This window comes from Chelonoidis abingdonii, chromosome 9, assembly GCF_003597395.2.
Source record: "Chelonoidis abingdonii isolate Lonesome George chromosome 9, CheloAbing_2.0, whole genome shotgun sequence".
NCBI classification, from domain to species: domain Eukaryota; kingdom Metazoa; phylum Chordata; order Testudines; family Testudinidae; genus Chelonoidis; species Chelonoidis abingdonii.
This window is the reverse complement of record NC_133777.1, coordinates 68,321,203-68,340,418: the sequence shown is the minus strand read 5'-3', so window position 1 is coordinate 68,340,418 and position 19,216 is coordinate 68,321,203. Positions and strand designations below refer to the sequence as shown.

Below are 19,216 nucleotides of genomic sequence, written 5' to 3'. Positions count from 1 at the left end.
CCTGTCTGCTGACAGTGGCTAATGCCAGGTGCCACACAGGGAATGAACAGAACAGGTAATCAAGTGATCTATTCCCAGCTTTAGGCAAACAGAGGCTAGAGCTCCCATTCTGGCTAACCATTGATGGATTTATCCTAGTTCTTTTTCTGAAGTCTGTGATTAGTCTTGACCTTCACAACATCCTCTGGCAAAGAGTTCCACAGACTGACTGTGCATTGTATGAAAAATAAATAAAGAAACTTAAACCTGCCTAGTAATGTCACTGAGTGACCCTAGTTGCATTCAAGTAAATAACACTTCCTTATTTACTTTCTCCACACCAGTTTAGATCTATCATATTCCCCCCCCCCCCCTTTAGTCTCTCCTTTCCAACCTGGAAAATCCCAGTCTTAATCTCTCCTCCATATGGAAGCTGTTCCATACTCTAATCATTTGTTGCCTTTTTCTAAACCATTTCAGTATCTTTGTTTAGAGGGATTGACCACATCTGCATGCACTACTCAAAATGAGCATACCAGGGATTTATATAGACAATATGATATTTTCTGTCTTAAATTCATTCCACAGAAAATATTCCAGCCACTCAAGTACTACAGTAGTCAACCCTAATTTAAGTAACTTAGAGCAGACACTTCCCAATAGTTCTAGCTATAAGCAGAGGACAGGCATGAGGAGAAAAAAAAGTGGGTTCTATTTCTTGTCGGTCTAGATCGAGGTGGGCAAACTCTTCAGCCGGAGGGCCACATCAGGTTTCAGAAATTGTATGGATGGCTGGTTGGGGGCAGGCTGTGACTCCCCAAACAGCCAGCTGAGGACTAGTGGACTGCTGTGTCTTAACCTTACCTTGTTGGTTGCTGAAGTTAAACTCTGTTCTCAATGCACAGTATCTCCAGTGGGGGACTGAGTTAATGAATTAAAATACAACTCCTAGGACAGAAAAAGCTCAAGTTTAATGTAAAAGGTAAGGGGGAAAGCCAAGGAACAGCTAGATGAACAGGTTAAACCCTGCACCTAATGTGCAGATCCAGCTTAAAAGTATCTTCAAAATATCCTTTCAGATTAAAAAAAAAAATCAGATGATACAACCCCAATCTGTCCCCAGCCATAGCTGCTGTGTACAGTTCTTGAAGTGGAATTCTAGCAGGCTGCCTGGACAGCAGGGAACTATATAAAAACAAGGCCTATTGCTGATGTACAGTGGAGGTACCTTCTTCCTCCTTCACTGTGCCTGTGGCCCCCTACCTGGAGCCCTTTCCTTACTAGTTATGTGAAGTATCCCCAATACTTACAGTTAAAGGCAGATCTTTCACTGGTTGGAGCAGCTCCCACATGGCTCAAGCTCTGGATTTCTGGACCAAAGGTGGCCTAACTGGTGAGGTCAACAGAGAATCCTTTCCTGCTCAGTCAGGCTGCTTAGGCTGACAGGTTTTCCTCCCTGTCCAATGCTTTCAACAACTTGGCTGTTTCAGAGGTAGTTTGCTTGTAGGTGCATCCTCACTCAGGTGAGAGGCAAAATGGAGTTCTCTGCAGGGAACTGCTCAGTTTCATTCTGCTGGTGTCCAGTAGCCAACTCCCTGCCTCTGAATACTACTAATCTGGGTGGTGAGCACAGGTCTGGGCTGTCTGAATATGTCAGCCTAGCCTTGTAGCTTCTGTCACTGATTGGGGTTCTAAACACAGGCTCAGATAGGCAGTTGCAGCCAATTTTTGGGAGCTGTTTCTCAAGATCCCAAAATGGCAAATGTTACTACTTGCTGAATAGCTTGTAAGAGTTCTTGGTAAACTGGGCTACCTTAACACACAATAGTAGCTCTGTTTTAGGCTAAAGATGTATTCCCTATTCTCATCTCTGCTGTCCCCTTGGCACCAAGACAATCAAAAGCTTAAAGTGCTTTCTCTAGTGTAACTCTGGGTTGCATAAAATCAGCTCCCATCCTCCCTCAGTGAGTCATAGGAGACTCAGGTGGTGGTCTGGGGTTCACTTGGTTAACAGACACTAAAGCTAGCCTATTCTGAAAGTAGTAGGTCCTGCACTGATGGTTCTAGAGGTATACAACAGGCAAAACCATCACATACTAGCTCTAAGCAAAGTAATAAATCCTAACCAGTGTTTAATACTGGCTTTGCTAGGGCCCCTCTCTGGAAGCTGTACCCACCCACCTTTGCTAGAGCTCCTCAATGGCTTGTACTTAAGACAAGCTGTGTCACAAGGGCCATATAATAAGAGCAGTGTATGTAACAAATGGAATCTATTTCCCTGTGTTAAGTATCCTCACACCTTCTTGTCCACTGTCTGGAATGGGCCATGTTGATTATCACTACAAAAGTTGTTTTCTCCTGCTGATAATAGCTCCTCTTAATTAATTAGCCTCTTAGAGTTGGTATAGAACTTCCATCTTTTTGTGTTCTCTGTATGTATATATCTTCTTACTGTATGTTCCATCCTATGCATCTGATGAAGTGGGCTGTAGCCCAGGAAAGCTTATGCTCAAATAAATGTTAGTCTCTAAGGTGCCACAAGTACTCCTTTTCTAGTCTTAAGCACTGCAAATAAACAAGCTGGAAGCCATTTAAGTAAAAGCTCCCCATTTCCCAATTAAATGCCTATGGAAAGCATCCATCAACAGCAGAGATAAGGATTTTCACTGTGTTGCTATATGTTGTGCTACTGTTAATTGGCTGAAGTGGGTATTAAGGTCAAGGAAGTATCACTTTGACTTTGTTTTGCTGTCAATTTTGGAAGCTTCTGTTTACTAGACTAAATCAGTTGTAGAGCATTCTGGTTTTTCCCCTACCCTGCCCTCAGCCTCTGGCTTGTGCCCTTGGTATTGTTCTATACCTGTACAAGCTTCCATCCCTTATTGACTGCAATCAGCAGGAGGAGATTATTTATTCTCTGGTCTAGAACTAGGTATCAGTGAAGGCTTTAAGCATTTAATAAAAGCATTTTCTTGTTGAAATAGTATCACTTATCTCTGATGAAGAATGGGGGAGGTGCATATAATAAAGCATAACAGCTGTAGGGGTTAGTACATTACTCTGTGGAACACAGTTAATTCCCACTGGAGCTTTTCTCTCTCTCACACACACACACAAACCAGACAATGACTAGTGCAACTGGGACTACTCAAGCAGACATGGAAGTGATCATTTGTTTGACACTCACCTCTACTGTTGCAGACTAAGAACGGGCTGGGAGGAGCCTAGTTTGAAACTCTGAGCATTTCAAGGTGGTAACTTGCAAATGCAGGACTTGAAAGTAGTTTAAAAGCTGAGGTGGGTAGGGGGGAGAGAGGTCTGTAGAGAAACAGATACTGAGGAAGACCCCCTGCTTAATCCTGGGCCCCATTTTTATGAGATAAATGTTAAGTTTAGATAAGAATGTGTTTAGACTCATCATTATAACTGCTTTCTCTCTGCATGTTATAATTTTTCTGAATATGAATCCTACTCTTTGACAAAGAAGCTGCTCTAAGTCACTGCAGTTTTATAGTGGTTACAAGCTCCTAGAGATAATTTTGTAGCAAGAGCACATCCTAGTTAGGGCTGCAGCAGTAATATAGTCAAAGAGTGGAGTGAATTACACGATTCCATAGTGGAAGAAGAAAAGGTGCAGGCCTCTGGCTGGAAAGGGTGCCCTAGAGGGAAGCTGACAGAGAGCAGAAGTACAAATTCATCCTTGCATTGTACCAGCTCTACGTTCAAAACACTGGCTCCGGTGTCTTAGCCAGTGGGCAACTTGGCTACAGTTCACCTGTTTTCCCCTGCCAACTGATTTCCTTGGCCATTGCTAATTAAGGCCAAGGGGAGCTCGAACAGGCTATACCTCCACTGCAGAAATAGGCCGAGTCTCTGTCCCTGCCTCAATTTGTGCCTCCTAGGCTATAAAATGGCATGCAATCTTTCCCTGCACATTTTCTAGTGCTCCTCTTTTTTTTTTTAAGGGGGATGGAAGAAAAATGTCAATTAGCATTGTCATTTCAATTGGCTACAAGCCTGTCTGTAGAAATACACTTCCCCATTCATCTCAATCAAGTTATCTTCTACAGCTCTGTCCATAGCAGACATGATCTAACATCGGTTTGTACTTGGCTCAAATGAATATGAAGAGAGGCCGCTTTTCTCCTATCCCGTTAATAAAAGATAATGTAAACAGGCATTATGAATGAATGAGAGTGAGCTACATTTCTAGGATTCTATTTTAGATGAGACCACAATGTCACAAATGCACCTGTCGAAGATTGAGGGAATTGGTCCTGACAGTTCATTTTGTACAATGTCAAACACCTTCTGAAAATGGAGGTGCATCTATAGAGGAACGTGCTCTTTCACAGCATTAAAAACCACTGCTTGAAAACAAGTGCCAGAAATCCAACTGTATAAACAGCAGTCTTTACACTTTCCCCACAGTAATATTTATTAATTATAGTCAGTAAATTAGAGGAATATTCAGTTCTAAGTCTTTGTACTTAGTACACGAACATCTTAGCCTTTTGTCAACATTCAACGTGAAGCACAGATTAACTTAATCACAGTAAATTACATTGCAATGGATGAAAAAGGCTTAGTGACATCAGTAATTCTTAACTGGTTACAATTAGTTTTTGACAGTAAAATCATTGCAGCCAGAGGATTATTTTAAAAAGGCTCCACATACAGTAAGAGCCAAGGAGTACATTTGTGGAGCAACAGTGAGCTATTAGTAAACACCTCAGACAGTAATCTTCCAGGCACAAAAGCAAAAAAAAGTGGAGGTTGGTTTTTTTGCATTTTCACGTAGCCAAGGAAGGGTTGGGGTTTTTTTGTTTTTATACAAACTAAAGGAATACAAAATAAATACATTTAAAAAAGATGCATACAAAAATCTGTCAGTCAAATAGCAAGGCTTTCACAGAATGCCACATTCATGAAACAATTATGAATCCATTTCAATCATGAAATTAATGTTCATGGTTTGCATTAGGTGTTCACTGAGGCAAAGGTACCATCACTTCAACATAATTAATGGGGAAGAAACCAGACTCTCCATTTAACATCCCTTCATACCAATTCTCATCAATTTGATTGGTCAAAGTAATGATGTCGCCTTCCTTAAACCCAAGCTCGCCTTCATTTTCTGGCTCAAAGTCATACAGAGCTTGGCAGCAGGGCTGATCCATGTGCACTGAAGAACCTGTCCCAGTGACAAAAGAAAATATTTAATAGCTCTAAAGTACTCCACTTACCTATTGAGCATGAAAACAAGGATAGAAACTTAGCTCTGCCGTAAGCACAATGAGCTGAATGGGCCTATATTGTGGGTGCTGTTAGTCTTCCCATCACCACTTTCACCTACACAAAGTCTGTTCCTGCCATGTAATGTCATGTACAGCATAGAGGGTGATAAACTGCATACAGGGTAGCTCTCTTTTCCTCCTCTTCAAAGCAAATGTATTTTACTGCCATTTGAATTCCCTTGGAAAACCTGAATCACTTTAACATTTGGGGTGGTCATGAATTCTATTACCAGGGTTTTTGTTTTTTTTAAAAAAGAGGTGAGTGGACAGGCATGATGGCAAACAGCTGAACAAATGTCTATTCAATCTATAAGACTAGGAACTGGGCTGCATGGAAGCTAACTAGAGGACAGGAATTCAACAAGAACACTATACACCAGAACTATAAACAGTTTGAAGATCCAATCCTACCAACATGTATGCGTGAGAATGGCCCTACTGATTTCAGTAGCACCCATCTTATATGAAAATATTTTCAGGACTGGGACCTTAATCATCAAATAGGGATATGAGGTTCTATCGCCTTCGCCACATGAAGACAGACAATTATCTCTAAGTTGTATTTACAGATAGCTGCTCTGGTAGGGCAGCTCGTGTGTTCAGACCACTTACTGTCTCTGCCCTTTACCTCCATTTGATCAACAGTCATATTAGCAACAACACCGCCTCTTAAAGTTTGCAAAACTATTTTTTGGATGAGAATTAATTGCAGCCCCATTCACACAGTATCTGACTTTCTTTGTGATTCTAGTATATTGTGTTTGACTTAGTTATAGTGTAAGACGTTCACTCCAAACCTTCTTGTGTTTAAATATTAGTGGCATTATATACATAATACTAAAACCAGTACTTAAACTTATGGGGAAAAGTCAACATGAATAATTATTGTACATTGTATGATAAAGTGACAAGAGATTTTCACAGCTAACCAAATGGCTAACTTTGCAGTGTAATCTTTCAGTGTTATAGACTTCTCATGTATGGAATGGTTAGCATATATCAAGCCAGCGGATATGTGAATAATACATTATTAGTCTATCATTCAACCTCTGAACAGTAAATTATGCTGTCTAAACAGATTTAAGAGTTTATGTTCTCTTTTACCTGTAAAGGGTTAAGAAGCTCAGTAACCTGGCTGACACCTGACTAGAGGCCAAATAAGGGGATAAGTACTTCAATCTTTGGTGGAGGAAAGTCTTGTTTGCTCTTTTGGTGGTGTTGTTGTTCACTCTCGGGACTGAGAGGACGGATCATCCAGGCTCTCAAATCTTTCTGATCAGTCTCTGTGTTTTTCAATTGTAAGTATTAGCCAGCAGGCGTGTTAGTCTTATGTTGTTTTTCTCACTTGTAATGTTTCTTTTTGCTGGAGGATTTTCCTCTGTTTGCTGTAACTTTGACTAAGCTGGGGGAGAGGACCCTCGGTCTATAGGGAATCTGAATTACCCGTAAGCATTTTCCATCCTGCTTTACAGAGCTAGCTTTTAATTAAAGAAAGAAAGGTAAAAGTTTCTTTTTAAGAACCGATTGATTTCTCCTTGTTTTAAGATCCAAGGGGATTGGATCTGGAACTCACCAGGGATTGGTGGGGGAAAGGGGGGATGGTTAATTTCTCCTACTTGTTTAGTCCAAGGGGTTTGGATCTGTGTTCACCAGGGAATTGGTGAAGTCCCTCAAGGCAACCCAGGGAGGAGAAAGTTTTGGGGGGACAGAAAGTGCCCCAGACACTGAAATTCTGGGTGGTGGCGGTGTTACCAGATCTAAGCTAGTAATTAAGCTTAGAAGGGTCCATGCAGGTCCCCCACATCTGTACTCTAAAGTTCAGAGTGGGGAAAGACACCTTGACATATGCTAACAACATTCCTCCACTATTCATGTTCTAGAGATGGTTCCATGGGCAGAAGGCTACCCATAGTTTCAGCTGAGATTCATTTTTTTTCTAGGACATTGATTAAAACTTACCTATTATACTAAAAGAAAAATCCAGTGATTTTGAATAAAGTCTATTCACAAAGGGGAAATGGGGGGAAAAAGGTTTCATGCTGCCTCTTGCTAATTTACAGTAGGAAAGTGCATTATATCAAGACAAAGAAGTTTTTAATGCTCTCTTTAATACTTACAGCAAAACAGCTAATGAAGGTCTTTAATATTAAATTATTCTAGCTACTCTTTTTGCTCAAAATCTGCACGATTCTCAAATTATTCTAATCTTGGCCATCTCTCCTAATTATCTAGCATGCTAATCAAGCAATCAGACAGAGGTCCAATTTCTGTCTGGAATAGTCTATATATTCTGTTAAATATTGCAATACGCACATAGATTTTCAAAACCAATGAAGCTGTTAAAAATTCCATGTCACTCATTAAAATTTGTTATTAAATCTGCTAATCACAGTGTTATTGTTATAAAATGTAAGGAAACGAAACCATTAAAAAGTAGCTGCTCAGAGAAATTGTCTAGCAATAAGAAGCAGAAAGAGCATTTTGAGCAAGCAAAACTACGAATCAGTAAATGCTTCTCTTGTATCTGTGGACAAACACTAGCAATGGATCTTTAAAGTGATGACAACAAATGTAGGGGCACAATGTTAGATTGTTTTGCCCCAAAATTTTAACATTATGCTTCGTGGATGGATTCCCTATTCCTTTCCAGCCTGTTTACACTACTCTAGCAATGTAAAAGGGCAATAAACACAGTAGAAATGGCCCCCAGGGTTCCCCTTAGAGGTTGTAGAAAAGATGGAGTGCTTTTGTGCCCCTGCCTTCACAGCCCTGCACTAGAGCACAAAATGGGGTGTGGCCAGAATGTGCTGTGCTTTGGCTATTTCCATTCACAGCCACAATAGCAAATCAGGTATTCCGCAGGTCAGATGGTTGTTTAAAGCTACTTTTGTACTCTCTTCCTGACCTGTGCTAAGCCCAGCTCGGAGCAAGTCAGGATCTGGGCTATAGTCTTCCACAGAAATAGGGTGAATAGTTTAAAAAAAATAATTGAGTGTTTTCAGACAGCTTCCTCAGTATAGAATGTGGAAGCTGTATCTGCTCATATGAAGTTCCAACAGCAGAAGAAGCCTTTCTGAATAACTGAAAACACTTCTTGTTTTCATCAGCTGTTCTGGCAGGGGCTTGACATACAACTTTTACTCCAGCAATCAGTTTATTTCTGACACAGCAAGATATGTGATGTTACATTGATAACACTGGGTGCAGAATGTATTTCTTTAAAAGCGTGAGTCTTTTAGGATCATAACTACACAGTATATCGCACTGGTTTTGTTTTTCTTAAAGAGAGGAGGGATAAAAAGATTGAGAGTGAGGAAGGAACTTTTTGCCTTTTAGGCTCCAAAACACGTGGGGGAGGAGAGTAATCTCAGGCAACACAGAAGGATCTTAAAGTAATGGCTACAGCTACTCCAGAGCCTAACATCAGTCAAGGTCTTCACTAAAGTAATGCAGCTGCTGCTAATCTACGGCACCTGGTGTCACTGCTGTACAGTGTGGCAAAACAAAGCTTCCCAGCTGAAAAGAGCAGAGGCAGCGCTGGTTGCTAGTTTTAAAAATACACAATTTAACACAAAGAGGTCACATGGCTCTATCCTTCTCCACTGTGCAAACTATCTGAAGGCTGTTGCAGAGATTTAAGAAGCTAAGGAAACTGCAGGAGCATTTGTTAGTGTATAGTATTGTGCCTGCCTCTCTAACTGTAGCTGAAGCAACATTCTGCCTACTGTAGTTGCTGAGTTCATGGATTTAGACTGAGAGCTCTTGGGGCAACAACTGTCTTTTTTGCTCTAAGCTTGTCTAGCACTTTGCACAATGGGGTCCTAGTCCATGACAAGGTTCCTTGGTGCTATGCTAATGTACTATAAACACACACACACCCCCCAAAGACTGTTTATGCTGACCTACTGGACTCCCCAAATGCAGACTGAATTTATAATGAAAGAACATGGAGGAAGTATTGGAAAGCATGAGGCTGAATGTACTTGTGGGACTGTCCTATCTGATGCCAGATGACCATCTAAAAATGCCACTTTTCCTCAAAAGAAACTTCTAGTAGATGTTGCTCCTCTGTTTGCCGCACATTGAAGAATATATATGGTAGCAAGAATATATAGTAAAGAAAGAATGACATCCTAGATGTGCCTGAGGATAGAATTATTCTAGCCCTCTCTTACAGCCTGATTCTGTAAACACTTATGCACATAAGTAACTTTACTCCCATGAGTTAGTCCCATTAAATTAAACATAGGACAGCTAACCACAACTACTTTCCTTTGATGAGCAAAATGAATGAGAGGCAAGATGTGACTCTGCATTTAAACAGTTTCATAATGAGCCAGATGACACTCTCAGCTTCTGCTGATTAATTGGGACAACAGCGAATTAGAACAAAACGTAGATTTGTCATCTGCACTTAATCAGTAAAGCAGTTAAATCATCCAGGACTTTTTCCCATGAAATAACGTTTCTAAGGACCTGATACTTCACTGTGTTTGCATGTCACTCCTGTAAGAAGTCCCACTGTACTAGGAACTGTACAAAGGAAAACACCACCCCTATTCCAAAGAGCTTACAATGTACAAGGCACAATACGATGAAATATGGAATAAAGCATTCCAACATATAAGCAAAGGGCTAGACTATGATAGCTGTTACACTTAATGGGAAGTAACTTAGTTTGCAAGGAGTCCCATTGAATTCAATGGATATATTTGAGGAAGGTTCTATTTAGTATGAGAAAGAGTATCGGGATCTAATTGTGTCAATATACCAGGGGTCGGCAACCTTTCAGAAATGGTGTGCCGAGTCTTCATTTATTCACTCTAATTTAAGGTTTCGCGTGCCAGTCATACGTTGTAACGTTTTTAGAAGATCTTTCTATAAGTCTATAATATATAACTAAACTATTGTATCTAAAGTAAATAAGGTTCTTTAAATGTTTAAGAAGCTTCATTTAAAATTAAATGAAAATGCAGAGCTACCCGGATCGGTGGCCAGAACCCAGGCAGTGTGAGTGCCACTGAAAATCAGCTCACATGCCGCCTTCAGCACGCGTGCCATAGGTTGCCTACCTCTGCAGTACAGAATGCCTGCATCTGTAATTTTCACTCCATGCATCTGAAGAAGTGAGGTTTTTTACCCACGAAAGCTTATGCCCAAATAAATCTGTTAGTCTTTAAGGTGCCACCGGACTCCTTGTTGTTTTTGTGGCTACAGACTAACAAGGCTACTCCCAATAAAGGATCTAGTTCAAGTGACCAAAGGGATGCCACACACACTTTTTGATAGTGTCAGCAGGGGTGGAGGAGTGCGCAGAGAAGTTAAGTGTGAAAATGCTTGCTTTTGTAGAAAGTAGAAGAGCGTTTATAGGAGTGATCTGAATGAGGTGAGAGTGCTGAACATATTGTCAAGCTTCTCCAGCTCCTAACATCTAAAACACTTGGCACCATTTTGCATAAATTGTCTGAACAGTATTTTCTAAATCATATAGTATACATCAAATCTGTTTCAGATGTCTTGTTTAAATATAAAATAAGCACAGCAAGCTTCCCGGGTTATACTGCCAGAGCCACGTTTATCCCTGGCATAGAACTCAGTAGTGTTAATGCTGGCTTTCTAATGCGGGGAAGGAGGAGACAGAGGAGAATTACCCATGACTTTACTGATGATACCTCTCCCAGCAGATGTTAAGAACAGCAACCAAGTCCTCAAGTTCTTTGGGGGAAAAAATACAGAGTGCTAGAACAGGTAACCTTTTTGGTGTCAGTAGAGTCTAAAGAACAGTTGCAAAGAGAAGGATTGAGGGAAATATTTTGTAACATCCACACTGCTATTTTTAGGGCACTAGCTCAAGCAGAGCTAGTGAATCTATCCAGGGCACAAGACACACTCCCAGCCTGGTGCAGATATACCCTTAGCCTTTTCCCCCCCTCCCTCTCTTTAAGCTGAGAGTATCAAGTATAGCCCCATATTTCCTCCTCCACTTCTAATTCTCTCTCTCTGTTTCCCTCCCAGCTCTCTAAAAAGAAACAAAACAGAAACAGAAAGAGTGATTAAAGCCAGAGGGTAGAAAAGTAGCCCAGAGAGTAACTGTGTCTCGGAGTCAATAGCCAGCTCCTAATTCTCAAGCCAAGTGAAGGATGGACCCTCTGGATCATTTTCCCCCTCCCCTCGGTGCTTTTCTTTCAGATCCTCACCTATCCTGGTTATGGAAAAAGTGCTGGTGGCTTTTTACTCTTTTCCTTTTGTCTTATTATTGTTTGTCTTTTGTGTTTCATTATTTGCCTTTGCATATAGCTCACTAAGAGTAATAGAGACAGAGGAAAAGTGCCTCTGATCAGTGAGATGAGAAATAAAGCGTCTGATCCAACATTTAAATTAGTTATTACATTTAGCTTCTCCACTGACCAGTGACAAGATTCATAATATTAAACACCTTGAAGAGAATTTCAAAAAAGGTGACCATCATTTTTTCCCACGAGATCAGGGTCTATGCATGTTAATAGGTACAGCAGTCTCTCCTACACAGACCAAGTTTGCACATTTTATTGATCTGCCTTTGTGGAACCAGAAGGGGTTACATGCTAACAAAATAAGTTGTGTTCATATTTAATTTTCTGTGTTACACTTAAAGTTTTACCTTTAGCTGTTTAAAAAAGTTAATAAAAAACACCAAGGAGACCATTTTCCAAGTATGGGCAGCTAACTGTAGGCATAGGCAGCATAGTAGCATAGACAACAGTAGGACTCTATTGGTTTTCAACTAGCATTATATGAGCAATACTTCAACTCCAGTAATTATAATTCCTCCATAAAATGCAAACATCAACAGGCTGATTCCACAATCATGGGCTCACCTGATGATTTTATTGAAGAAATGTATGAAATCCCATTGTGCTGTTGATTATCACTGATTTCCAGAGCTGAAGTTATTACAGGTTTTGGCTTGAATTCATGCTTAGGACGACTGGATGCTCCATTTATTCTGAAACACAGAGAAAGATTGGCACGAGATTTAATCCTGGAAGGCAACAGGACCTTTGGAGCGTCTACTTGGATTCAGTGCTTTAACAACTGAAGGACAGATGGTTATAAAAAAAAAATACGGTTTGTAATTTATTCATCCAGAACTGCTTGACTCCAATGTAACATTTTAGAAAGTCTCTACTTCTACCCAGTTTTTTAGCTGTGTTGACTGGGGGACAAAGATTAATAGCCTGACTTTCCAAAGTGCTGAGAACCTACAGCTACCATTGAGTTCAGTGGATGATCTGGGTGATGAGCACTCCTGAAACTCAGGCTACAAAATGATATGTGCAGAAAGTAGCCAGTAAGTCAATGATGAGTCAGACCATTTAGAACCCAGATCCTTGTTGGTTCTAACTATGAGAGCATAAAGCATAAACTACTAGTGGTAATTTTTTACCCCTTTTGCTCCATTAGTATCACACAAAGTCTCTGTGGCCAATCAACACATCACATCAGAACTGTGCTCCTAGCTAGCAATTTTGTGATGCATTGTAGGATTTTATGTGTACAACAATCATTATGATAAACAGGTCAGTTTTTTAACAAGGCTTCCTAAAATGTGTCATAGAAAACATAGGCCCATGTCTGTTTGTATGGACAAAACCCACCGGTAAATGGCAAAGCTCCTGATTAACTCCTGTAGATGTGGGCGTGGGGTTTGGCATGAGCACAGAAGTATGTATCAATAAGTTTTATGGTCAGATTTCATTATACAGAGGGATGTGAACTCTTAAAGGCCTACAGTGCATCAAGAAGTGACAGCTGGCAAGAGTTTGAGGTGGTTACGTTCATTGAGATTCAGAGATGTAACAAATGACTATGGATATAAAAAGATGCATCCGTGAGGCATTTGTGAGATGCTGCTGCTTCTGAACTGCAGCTCAACATCATACTCCCAAACATTAGCTCCAAAAGATGTTGAGAATTCTCTGATCAGGTTTATTCTTACCGGTTTTGCAGTGTGCTCTGCAGTTCCTCCAGAATTTCTGTGGACTGTTTATGGTAGTCTAATGCTGCTTCTATAAATACTGCCAACTGGCTAACTTGCTCTACCTAAAGTGTAAAAGTAGAAAATGACTTTAAGGAGTCTGCGTGCCAGCTATGGAATCAACTACAAGGTTATAAACAGACAATAAGAAGCCCGGTTAAAAACACTCAAAATAGACCAGGTATCTCATAAGATCCTGGGATCTTACAAGGTGATATTTCTATATAGTAATGATTTGACATAGCCTGCAATGAGCACTATGTGGGCAGAGCCCTGTGACTGTGCTGAGCTCCAGGGGGTCTTACTGCAGGATCAGGACCATAATACAGGGCATGTTCTCGTATCCGTAATGGGACTTATTCAAACGAAGTAACTTGATCAAATATATGTATATTTTCCCCTAACTTAACTGGAAATATTCTGAAACAGACAAGGACAAGATCCCATTTCTGGCAGCAGTGGTTAATCAATGAGATCTGGCTAAGTGAGGTTATGCCATATCTTATTACAAAACCCATCAATGTTGTTTTTAATTCCTTTAGGCCACAAACTGCAGTCCTGAAAAGGTCCAGACTTATCTCACTAGGTGGCAGCATTTATAAATTGATAAATAAAGTGTTATTTATCGGCTCAGATTTAAAAATTGCAGCTAATTGTTCCAGAATCTGTATATTGAAATGGGGGAGGGAGGAGGGAAACACCGTTCTCTCATGCAGTCACAAAAATATTTTAAAAAACGGTAAAAATACCCACAGCACAAACTGGCCAATCCAAGAATAGCACTCTGATAAAGTAGTATTTATTTTTTCTTCTCTCATTCCTTTTCTTTTTTAAATACATGACATTTAGACAATGAGCCCCAGTAAAGTGAAATCCAACATAATCACACTCTCAGCCTTTACTGGGTCTGATCAGGAGAAGGTGTCTGGGTAGATTTGTTAAAATTAAATTATTGGTTTGTGTTGAATATTTTATCTGTTTTTTCCTACTCAAAGTGTTTACTGAAAACTCTGCTAGAACCCTAATGAAGCAAAACATTGCCACACAATATACATAATTTAAATACACAGGGTCAGATCCTCAGCTGGTGTAAACTGATGTAGCTCTACTGAAGTCAAGAGACCAACACCAGTTGAGGATCTGGCACAATTTTTTTTTCATTTTACAAGACTTCACATACGCATTTCAATACATTTATAGACATTCCTGCCAGTCCCTCCCACTATGGTTCAAACACTAACCTAAATGGCCACCGCTGCTGCATTAATTTAGACATAATTTGATGATGTACCTGCATGCTAAGCAAACTCTAACCCTGAGTAAGGCCCAGATGAACAAATTTTGTGCAGGGGACATGCATAGGGCTGGTGGTGACAGAATCCTCCCTTCCACAACAGCAGCAAGATATTCAGTATGAACTCAGCTATTCCATGACTGCTGTTACTGCTAGCTGTCTGTAGTAGTGCATGTACATAGGCTTTGCCTAGTTGTGAGCACGGGGTCATGATCCTGCCAATTTCCTCCCTCCCACAAACCTTCCACATTCACAGCCCCCGAATGTGCTGCTCCATAGTGCAGGGTTGTGGAGTCCCCTTACATGGCTCTGCAGTACATCCCTTTCTAAGCCACAGATCCATAGCTGCTTCTCTGCTTTTTAGTCCTTGCACATCTGGGAAGGAGAGGAGAGGATTTATCCTATCACATGTACAAACTCTCCCTTCTGTGTGCGCTGCAGGATTTGCAGCAGCACAACAGACTTACATCATTTTCTAAAAAGTTGAACATGCTTCTTTCTGCCAGCTCCTTTGACTCTTCAAATTTTTCTACTGCTTGTTTAACTTCTTCATCTGGAATCTTCCCTAAACGCTTCTTTTTATAGTCATAATCCAAACGACGGCCTTCTAGTTTCTTCAGATGATGCTAAGTTAGAAAAAATGTTTCCCATTAGATCAGATGGAGACAAACCCAACAAGCATGTTGTGATTGTATCCATAACAAAAACCTACTTACAATTATTCTTATTCATATATGAAATTTAAAATTGTACAGACATCAAGAAGCATCATCTATGAACATTGACAATTGGCTACCTAAATTTGCTATACAAGAAATCCACCTCATGAACTTTGCTAAACATGCAAAGGCTGCAGATTCTCTAAATTAGAAGCAGGATCCAGACTAAATGTGCTTCTCTTTTACAGTTTGGCAGTAATTCAGTTCTAGCAGTTGTATTATTTGTAGTGTGACAGCTAAATTTAAAGGGCTATTTTCTCCTCCCATTGCAGGAGTGGAACTCCAACTAACCCCTTCGTTCCTGAATTCTTTGTCAGCTATTAATCTGACGTTCCTAGATAAGCAAATTGCACAAAGTTTTCCTGCCCCCAAAAATCCTGCACTTGACAAACTCTCAAAATGGAGTGAAAGCAACTGCACAAGGTGCTTATTAAAACATGATACATGCTTTTTTTCTCTTTTTGTCAGTTCAGAACAACAACCGAGAATAGTGTCATCCAGCACGTGAGAAATCTGCAGCCACTGAGAGATTACTGTCTCTCTGCTCTTTAATTTGGGCACAGGTTTCTAAATCCATTTTTGTGTAAGTAAATATAACTTCAATTTCTATTTCATCAGGGTTTTAACTTTTTTATTGCTCAAGTCTATAGGAATCTAGAGACCCAGATTTAAACTGTGCCTGGCTTTCTGGGCAGTTGTTTTATCATAAGCAAATGCAATGAAAAACAAACATTCTTCTGAAGGCTAAAAATTCATTCCCCAGTGTCCTATTTTTTGCCACAATGGTTCACGTTATTTGTCGTGCTGCTCTTTGGTTTCATATGTGCCTCACTGTTGTTCCCTAAACAGCCTATATTAGCAATCTTATTTGACTTCCTTTTAGAGCTAACTCCAGCATGGGAGAGCCAGAGACAGGCTACTCAAAAATAGAATAAACCAGGCAATTCAAAGTCAACCAGAACTAAACTGAAATAATTGGCACCCGCCATACTAATAACAATTAATGAAATGTTATATTAAAATAAGCAATAGAAATTATTAATATTCATTTTCTTTACTGTCTGTAAGCATGCGGACTCACCCCGCGGCGCCAACTGCTGGTCTCTCAGGGAATTAGCTCGATTTCCAGCCCACAGCTCCCTCTGCAGGCCAGTGATCTGCCACAGCTTGGCCCCCCATGTCCCTCCCAGACTCCGGTGCCCATTTTCTCTGGGGTGCTGCCCCCAGGAAATACCACAACAATTTCTGTGGGTCTCCCTTCCCCAGGGAGCCCCCACCCACTATCCCCATCTCACCTCAGTCTGGGCTACTGCCAGTCATTACCTAGCCCCCGCTCACTGGGGCAGACTGCAGTATAAAAGCCACTCATCACAGGCAAGGGGGTTTGACTTGTTGCCTTCTTCTACCACCCAGTACCTCTGTGGGCCTGGAACCAGGCCCTGCAGCCTGGGGAGTCACCAGCCTGGAGCTTCCCTACTCCTCTGGCTCTTCCCCAGCCCTGCTTCATTCCCAGGTATCTTCTCACTCCCCTGCAGCCAGGCCAGTCTCCCTCCACAGATAGAGGAGAGACTCTGCTCAGCTTCTGGCTGCCCTGGCCTTCTTATACATCCCAGCTGCCCTGACTGGGGTGTGGCCCATGTGAAGCTCCTTTCCCAATCAGCTTGGGCTTTTTCTCCTAGCCCCTAGCCCTCTCCCAGGCTGGCTTCTACCCAGTCAGGGCTGGAGTGGGTAATCACCCTGCTACACTGTCCTTTACTGTATTCAACTATATTATATTGTAAATAGAGTAAAATAGGTGTGCCCATGAGCTATATATCCTGACACTAGTTTTTAAGTAGATTTCATCACTGATTTCACAGGAGAGTTCTGCTTAAAATCTGATGGCGGAATGTACTGCATAAAAAGTTCCTGTGGATTAGGTTTCTGATGACCTTGTTTATTCACATATTTTCAATGTCATAGGGCTCACTTTTAACCTCAAAAACTCACCCCAATCTCTTTTAAGTCTTTGTCCTGTAATAACTGTAGAGGATCAATGAAGTTTTGCTTGACGTTAATATCGAGAGAGTCCTTCACCTCTGCCATCTGCTTCATGCTTTCACCAACATCCAGCAGTGCATTGCCTACAGGGAAGAACATGCTATTTATACACAGTAGATAGCACTTTATGTAAAAATAGGAGACATTTTTTATTAGACAACTCTTAAAAATGTTGGCTGCAGGCTCTTTTAAGATGTAGAATGCAGAATATAAGACTACACGCTCACCCTCTTCTCCTAGAGTTTCCAGAGCTAGAAAGAATTTTGTCCTAATGTTTTCCATCCTTCTCCACTACCCCTCCAAGAAAACTATTGTTGGCTTGCATTATTGTCTCCATTCTTGGATTATTCAAAATGGGATATGCAGTTTCTCCTGTAGCTGCTTCTCCAGGCGGTAGGGCCCCAGAAATATCACAAGGCCAAAAGATACAGTATGTCACTTTAACATGACTAATGTCACAGTCTTAGGGCAACTGCACTTGGTATTCCCCCTCCATGATCCCTCAAGGGTCCCACTTACGGTTTCAGCCTTATCGGGCCCTAGTAGACCAAAGTCTTTCCAACCCTCCCACAAGGGTTGGAGCCTCTCTGGGCAGAGAAGGCGCTGTCCATTTGTTGGATCAGAAAGAAGGCCCCGAGTCAGTTTAAATGCAGCCTTTTTATGACAAAAGACTTTTCTTTGTTTGTTGGTCTCTGGAAAACCCAGTATATGCAAGCATCCCCAGCAGGTGGTGCCTCTCTGAACATGTTTACAACTAAGGTTAGTCATTCAAATCACTGTTTTTAGTTCCTGGAGAAGCTAAGTGCCACTCTCCCCCCAGAATCACATAGAATCCTTGGCCCACAGGGATACATAAGCCATTCACAACCTTAATACAATATGTTCCCCCAAAAGGTACTGTGTGAGGTCACAATAAGTGTCACAATTAGTACCTACAAATCTGAGAACTCCTGTTCTCAGGGCAACAGATGTACAGACAAAACAACATGAAAACAGTATCGATCTTTTACATTTTACAAGTTGGAAACCAAAATGGCTGTTAGGTTCAAAGTGCCCCAAAATATGAATATCTTTTAGCTCAAAAATGTAATTTTACAGTGTCTCAGATTCATCACAATTACTTTTCATTTGTCCCAGGTTTTAGCCAAAACTGCTATTGTTAAAAAAAAAAAATTAAATATGGATTTGAAAAAACTAAGCATGTTAGTAGTGTAGCTGATTATTTGTTAAGCACGCAGAACATGCTCAAGTGTGCCCATGCAAAACATTTTGTTTGATGTTTTCTTTCCCCTGGCCTTGGTTCCAATTTGTATCCCCATGGCACCTGCAAATGCACAAATATACACAGCTTGTGACTGGGATTGCACCACTCACTCATTCCTGAGAGAATATACAAACCCCAAGAGAATAACAGTGTCCTCTACAACATGTCTCACAGCCTGAAAAGCTAAGTCTTATCTTGAGTACTAGTTTTCCAGCGCCTATCTTGTTGTTGCTCTCTCTTCTTATGCCGTACTACAGATACAAACTTACATAATGTAATACCAGCTTCCCCCTCCACACTGCTTGGGCACCACCAGGGAAGTGCACATGTGCATGGCAGAGACTTGCTACCTGCTCTCAGTTCCAGTGCCCAGCCCCACCCCAGCCTGGAGCAGCCATTACAAGGAAAGTCCTTCTAAGCCCCCATTGCCCTAGGTTGGAATATGCTCAGTCACTCTCTACTGCATGTGCTGTCTGTTCACATGTAGAAACTGTGAGGGGATGGAGCATGCTCAGTTGATCTGTGGGGATGGTACATGTGCAGACTTATCAGCCCTAGGTGCTGCCAGAGGCTTGAGCATGCACAGCAGTTCTCTACTGAGCATGT

General features: G+C 41.0%; 1 protein-coding gene across 4 annotated transcripts in view; it reads right to left on the bottom strand.

The window, feature by feature from the left end:
• Nucleotides 1-4,392: 4,392 nt before the first annotated feature.
• Nucleotides 4,393-19,216, bottom strand: part of SH3GL3 (SH3 domain containing GRB2 like 3, endophilin A3) — a 78,046-nt gene continuing 63,222 nt past the window's right edge. For all 4 annotated transcript variants that reach the window (XM_032790640.2, XM_075069657.1, XM_032790642.2 and 1 more), the window contains exons 5-9: nucleotides 17,296-17,429; nucleotides 15,055-15,213; nucleotides 13,255-13,358; nucleotides 12,134-12,261; nucleotides 4,393-5,173 (exon numbers count right to left, since the gene is read on the bottom strand). In XM_032790640.2, coding sequence (XP_032646531.1) covers nucleotides 4,968-5,173; nucleotides 12,134-12,261; nucleotides 13,255-13,358; nucleotides 15,055-15,213; nucleotides 17,296-17,429 — 731 coding nt within the window. In that variant the 3' untranslated portion in view covers nucleotides 4,393-4,967. The remainder of the gene's footprint in view (nucleotides 5,174-12,133; nucleotides 12,262-13,254; nucleotides 13,359-15,054; nucleotides 15,214-17,295; nucleotides 17,430-19,216) is intronic.